We start from the raw sequence: 6,798 nt of genomic DNA, 5'->3' as shown, positions 1-6,798 counted from the left end.
CACGGCGGACACGGGAAACGGTGAGCCCGGCTGCTGCCCCGCCCCAAAGGCCACCCTGCCACCGAGCTTCGGCTCCCCAGCCTGCCTCCCCGCGGAGTTCTCCTGCCCCTACTGGTTCGTTTCCTCCACTGATCCCTCCCCTCACTTATCCCAACCAGGAATTCCATCCCCTACTGGTCCCCACCCCGACCGATGCCAACCCCACACGGACACACTGTTCTCCCCCGCATTGGTCCCTCCTCCCAAAGGAATACTCTGCCCCCACTGGGCTCCCCTCTTTGACCAATCACTCTTCTTCCACCCCACAGAACACCCTTCCTCCACCGACCCTCTCTCAACCCCTCTGTCCCCACCGGGCTCGGGTCCACTCCTCACTTTCCACGCAGCACTCTACTCAGCGAGGCCCCTCGCGGGCTTCTCCCCTTCTTGCTAAGCTCCGCCCACACGCCCGCTCCCCTGAACCCCCTCCGCATCCCCCTCCCCCAGGGCGAAAGAGCGACCCCCGCGCGCGCGCCCAGCCAGCACCTCGCCGTCGCCAGGCCCGCACGGCAGGCACGGCGGTCCGGAGGGTAAAAGCTCGTCGCGCAGTCCTGGTCCCCACCCCCGGTCCTGGAGTTCCAGCCGATCGCCCTCCAAATCCCGCTCGCGGTCCCCGGAGAAGAGGGCCCGCAGCCCCAGCCACTCTCCGTCGCCCAAGAAACCTCTGGGCAGGTGAGTGGCCCGCGCTACCGGCCCAGACGACATCGAGGACAGCAGCCCCCCGCCCCGTGGGGCTGCGGAGACCCGGGCCTCTAGGGGGCGTACAGCGGGGACCCCGGCCGCTAGAGGGTGCGGGCAGCGGGTACCCCGGCCTCTAGGGGGCGCACCGCGGGGACCAGGTCAAGGACGCGTGCAGCAGAGAGCTAGGCCGCGTAGCTCACCGGGGCCAACCCCGCAGGGACAAAGACAGCGAGGGCCGCGCCAGGCACGCCGAAGCCGAGGCATCTCGCAACCGGCGCCGCTCCCGTAGCTACTCCCCCATCCGCAAGCGGCGCCGCGACTCACCCAGCTTCATGGAGCCGCGGCGCATCACTAGGTAGGGAGGGGCCCAGGGCTAGGGAGGGCTGGGACAGGGGCCACTGACCCAAGTCGGTGACCAGGGACCTCAGGGGTGTGAGGTTTCGCCGGGCAAGGGACTTGCGGAGGGCGTTTCCCGGAGGGGGGTGGGGACCGAAGGAAAAGAGGTAGGACCTGTAGGGGCAGAGGAATCGGACTGGAAGGCCTGGGGGCCGAGTGACCAGAGACCCTAAGGAAGGGAAAGTTCCCCAGTGAGACCCGAAGGCCCATGGAGGGAGGGCATTCTGTCCTTGGGCATGGATGGGCGGCCCCAGGCCGGGAGCTCAGTCCTAGAAGATTCCAGCCATCCCTCTGGAGCTCTCTCTCCCTTCCTGCCTCCCTCTCACACTCATCCCCAGACAATGACGTCTCCTTTTCTCCTTCATCTCAAGGTCCAGCCTGCCGAGTGGCCTGTGGCCAGCCTGGGGGCCAGGTGGACCCCTCTGCACAGGCTGCCGGGGAGATGCGCGTGTGAGCTGGTCTGGCTTTGGTCAGCTGTCCGTCTGTCTGCCTCTCATTTCCTCACTAACCTCCCAGCCCCCTGGGGACTTGGAGGAGGGTGCTGAGCTGTCCGGTGGACTTGGGGGCAGCTGTCCAAACAAACAACCCCACACAGCCCAATTAGGCTGTGCCCAGGGTGAGGCCAGTTGGGGAGAAGCCATACTGTCACGGCTTCTCTGCTAGGACTGGAGCGGTCTGGGCCTGGGTCTCCAGGTGAGCTGGTGGTGCACCTTTGTGCACATGCTCCGGAAGTCCAGGATTATCCTGGGGCGAGGGGAGGCCACTGGCAAAGTTCTGAGCCCAGCTCTGCCTCTGTCTTGCTGGGCAACTGGGGAGACTGGTGCTCCTCTGAGCCTCGGTGGTAATCAGCAGAGCTCCCCAGCATCATTTCAACTCCAACAGGGTTCAGTCATCAAATTAAGCCTTAGTCCTGGGTTACCAGGGTTTCTGATAGAGGACACAGCATGGTCTCCTTTCCCTCCCCAGACCACCAAAGTTAGGACAAACACAGGGCACACTGCTACCCAGAGACAGCCAGACCCCAAGTGTTCCACCCAGCACTCACCTCAGCCCTCCCCCAGGTTACCTCCTCCTCCCACTAACGCACCCCATTTTCTTCCTCAGAATTAACCCCCGAGATGGGACGCTGTAGCCCCCTTAACCACTCTCTTTCTTTTCTCTGGGTCATAGCTTCCTGCCTTCGAACTAACTCCCAACTCTGGGCCAGCGGGAGGTAGCTGAGTGAGGAGCGGGGGCCGGCGGGACTGGGCCAGGCCTCAGGCATGGGCAGCAGTAGCCAGGGGTTTCCCCTTTGTTCCCTTTGAGACACCTGAAAAGCCCAAATCCTCCATTCCATCAGGAATGGGGAAATGGGCTGCACTCTGTTCATAAATACCCTGTAAAGAGGCCAGGGGTGTAGTCAACGGAAGAGTGCTTGCCTAGCATGTGCAAGGCCCTGGATTCAGTCCCCAGAAGTATGGAGGTCGGTCCCTGCTTAGCTTGGTTGATGTGAGCCATTCCTATGTAAAAGTTTCATTGAAACCAAGCATGGCGGGCTGTGGTAGTACACGCCTGTGATCCCAGCACTTGAGAGGCTGAGGCAAGGGGATTGCCAGGAATTCGAGGCCAACCTGAGATACACAGTGAGACCCTGTTTCAAAAAAGAAAAGAAAGCCGAGTATGGTGGCACACTCGTGTGTGGTGGCACACGCCTGTAATCTCAGCACTCGGGAGGCTGAGGCAGGAGGATTGCTGTGAGTTCAAGACCAGCCTGGGCTACATAGTCAGTCTCGACTACACAGTGAGACCCTGTCTCAAAAAGCCAAAAGAAAAAAAAAAGAAACGAAGCATGATGGCACACACACAGCATTGAAAAGTTGAGGTGGGAGGATGGAAAGTTCAAGCCCAGCCTGGGCAACTCAAGCACTCGGGAGGCTGAGGCAGGAGGATTGCTGTGAGTTCAAGACCAGCCTGGGCTACATAGTCAGTCTCGACTACACAGTGAGACCCTGTCTCAAAAAGCCAAAAGAAAAAAAAAAGAAACGAAGCATGATGGCACACACACAGCATTGAAAAGTTGAGGTGGGAGGATGGAAAGTTCAAGCCCAGCCTGGGCAACTCAGCAAGACCCCTTCTCAAAATAAAAAGGAGTGGAGATAAAGCTCAGGGTAAAAACTCTGGGTTTAATCCCCAGTACTGGGGGAGTAGGGTCATTAATTCAACAAAAACACATAGCCACACCAAGCAAGGTCTTGGCTTCCTTTCCTGCAGACAGGAAAGGGAAAACAAGATGATCAATGTGGAATTGGAATTGAAAAGTGACTCAGATTCTCTTTGGAGAGGTGGATGTCTCAAAGGCCAGGGCTCAAGGGAAACAGGGAGAAAACCCTGGCTGCTGCTGGGATGGGGCTCAGCGTCTTGGCTGGCCTGTAACGCACTTTTCCTTCCTGGCAGTGCCCGAAAGCGTCCCATCCCTTACTACCGGCCCAGCCCCTCCTCTTCCTCCAGCTGCCTGAGCAGCGACTACTCAAGCAGGAGCCCCAGCCGCAGCCCCAGCCCGGGGCACAGCCATGGAAGCTACAGTAGTCAAAGTCGAGGGACCCGAAGCCACACACGCAGCCCCTCCCGAAGCCCCAGTCCAAGCTACCACAGCCGAAGCAGCTCTGAAAGCGGGGGCTTCTGAGCCCATCCGGACCTTGGAGCCGCCTGGCAGAGGAAGAGGCCAGGCCATGGGACTGGAGAGGAGGGGGCTGCACCCCCTACGAAGAGGTCTGGGGCCAGCATGTGGACAGATGGGACAGGGAAGACTTTGAGGGTGGGCACCCTGCCCTCAAGGAGGAGCCAGATGGAACTGCTCCTGACAGGTGCCCACCCCTAGCCCCACCTTGAGCCCTCCTTCATGTCCAGGGAACAAAGAGCCGTTGCGAACACAGGGAGCACCCTGCCCCCACTTCCTGCTTGATGCCCGCTCACCCAGCTGGGCACTGCTGCCGGTCAATGGTACAAGAGTCCACAGTGTACTGTGACCTTTCGCCTCCACTCAGTGGGCCCAGGCACACCTCAGAAGGTTCCAGGCCTGGGAACTTCCCCTCTTTTCCTCTCCCTCACTGGGCGGCCTCGGAGCCGGGTGGACAGAAGAATGTCCCAATCGCGGGTGCGCCACCAGCCAGACTGGGGAGCTCCTCCTCTCCGAGCTGGCTGCAGAAGTCCTGGCTGAAGACCCTCGAGTCCCTCCCCTGCTCAAAGCCCCAGCCACAAGGCCCAGGGAGCTCACTCTTGAGCCCATCTCTCTAGCCCTCATGCCATGCCCTGGGCCAAGGCCATCGCAGCCAGGCCTGCAGAGTGACAGGAGGACAGGGGGACTGACCTCGTGTGCGTGTGCATCTGACCCTGAGGTCCAAGGGTTTCAGGCTGGGAGGTGGGAGAGGACACAGAGCAAAACAGGAATCTACCACGCACGGGGTGGGCTGGGAGGCACTCAGCAGTCCCCAGCCCTACCAAGAGGAGGACAGCGGCACGGGGGCACAGGCATGGGAGAGCGCTCCCCTGACATGGTGGGATGTGCCGCCGGCTCCCAGGGCAGGGGTGGTACCACCCTCCGCAGGGGCTGGCCATCAACCCCACCTCTTCTGCGGCTCCCAGCCCCCACCTCCTGGGGCCCTCAGGGATCTCACAAAGTCTTCCTTGCCCAATGGGACAGATGCCCTGGGCCCTGGCGGGGGGAGGGGTCTGGGATCTGGTCCGGGTTCCCCTTCTCTCTGTTTCCCCTCACCCTTTCTCCGCAGTGCGGATGTGAAATGGACTGTAATAATAAACACTCGGTGCCCGGATGGCAGGTGGTGAGACCAGGCGTCTCTGTGCGTGTGGGCACCTGGGGAGATTGGAACAGGTGAGGGCAGAAGTGGTAATACTCCTTCTCAGAACCCTAGGAAGGAGAGCTAGCACCAAAGAACCAGTGCCTAGCTAGGTAGGAAGGTTATGCCTATAATCCCAGCATTCTGGGAGGCTGAGGCAGGAAGATTGCCACAAGTTTGAGCCCAGCCAGGGCAATGTAGCAAGCCTATCTCGAGGGGCAGGGAAGCTGGAGATATCGTTAAATATGAAGCCTTGGGTTCAAATTCTGGATTGTTTAAAAAAAAAGAGAGAGAAACGGGATCCAGCACACCTCTATCCCCCTGTCTCTCAGCAATAGTCTGCAGCTCAGTATAGGGGACACAGGCCCAAGGACACCTTCCTCTCACAGCCAGCCTATTGTCAGTAGGTGTGGGGACTGGGTGGAGGAAGGAGGTCGTGAGGGATGCTTCAGACTGGTCCGTGGATTGTGCCACTGATGCACAGAGCTGAGGAAGTCGACACAAAATACTGCCTCGGCCATCCTCAGGACTGTCAGAGGAAGGAGGAGTCAAGAGGTATCTGTTTGCCTGGGTTGGGGTAGGCACTAGCACAGGATCCAGAAGGGAAGGTTTGACAAGTGGATTTCCTTTTATTTTTTTTGCAATAGCTACTCCCACTGTATTTCTTTTACATAGATCTAAACAAAGGTGCAAGTTTTTCTCTTTTCTCCTCACCTCTTCCTTTCACCTCCTCCTTCCTCTTTCCACTCTCAGAGTGGTAAATTTTAACTTTGTTTTGAATCAAGTGGAAGTATAATTTGGAGTCATCAGACATGACCGGGCCCTTTAGGAGCCCCTGAGTTAAGAACACTGGTCCAAGGGCCAAGGATTTAGCTCAGTGGTTCCACCGCCTGCCTCTCAAACACAAGGACCCAAGTTCAAGCCTCAGTTTAAAAAAAAAAGAAAGGGCTAGGGAGGGACATAGCTCAGCATGAAGGCTCTAGGATTAATCCCCACAGGCCAGAATGTAGCTCAGTGGTTCCACCGCCTGCTTGCAAATGCAAGGTCCTGAGTTCCATTCCCAGTACCAAAAAAATAAAATAAAATAAATAGATATAATCCTCAGTACCAAAAAAATAAAAATAAAAAGCTATTAGCATGTTTATGGTCCCAAGAATGTGTTTGGAGAAGCCCTAGTTATCTCTTTAAGCTTTTACCCAAGTTCAGTCAAAACTAGGCTTTAGGCTGGCCACAGTGGTGCTGCCTACGATCCTTGCACTGAAGGAGGCTGAGGCAAGAGGATTGCAGGTTGCAGGGCAATTTAGTAAGACCCTGTTCAATGGGGTGGGGCTGGGGCTCAGCGGTAGACTACTCCTGAGTTCAACCACAGTACTGGGTGGGCTTTGTATTGTGTTTCTTTTTTTTCCTCCCATACCAGGAATTGAGCTCAGGACCTTGCACTTTCCAGATAGGCACAGCGCCACTAAGTCACATCCCCAGCCCTCAAGGACTAGAATAAAACAAAACAAAATAGAAACATAAGCCTCAGGCCAGGGGTTGGAGCTACTAGGACTCAGACTTGACCCTGCTCTGGGGACCCCAATGCTGACAGTGAGAGCACAACACACACCCACAGACTGGCATGAAATTAACCTCACACAGAGGCCAGCACGGGGTGCGGGGCCGTGAGGTTCTGCCTGTGCTGGCCCCATCCCACTCCTCTGCCCATCCTGACTCCCCTCCTCATCCACACCCCACAGCCAGGCAGCTGCAGACAGGGTCACTGCTGCTTTTTTTTTGCTCTGCTGGCCTCTTCCCTGGCCAGCTGGCCTTGATCTTGCCCTGCCATTTCTAAAATGCAATTTAATAA

At 57.8% G+C, this 6,798-nt stretch overlaps 1 protein-coding gene across 1 annotated transcript in view; it reads left to right on the top strand.

Annotated features, from left to right (window-relative positions):
• Positions 1-4,956, top strand: part of Srrm3 (serine/arginine repetitive matrix 3) — a gene marked incomplete at its 5' end in the record, with an annotated part of 34,976 nt that extends 30,020 nt beyond the window's left edge. Inside the window, 3 exons of the mRNA XM_019206729.2 lie at positions 473-711; positions 938-1,075; positions 3,550-4,956. Of these exons, the coding sequence (XP_019062274.1) occupies positions 473-711; positions 938-1,075; positions 3,550-3,778 (606 nt within the window). The remainder of the gene's footprint in view (positions 1-472; positions 712-937; positions 1,076-3,549) is intronic.
• Positions 4,957-6,798: the final 1,842 nt, after the last annotated feature.

The sequence above is a fragment of the Fukomys damarensis genome, unplaced genomic scaffold (genome assembly GCF_012274545.1).
Source record: "Fukomys damarensis isolate Sample0158 unplaced genomic scaffold, DMR_v1.0_HiC HiC_scaffold_17, whole genome shotgun sequence".
In the NCBI taxonomy this organism is placed as follows: domain Eukaryota; kingdom Metazoa; phylum Chordata; class Mammalia; order Rodentia; family Bathyergidae; genus Fukomys; species Fukomys damarensis.
This window is presented reverse-complemented; position numbering and strand designations above follow the sequence as displayed.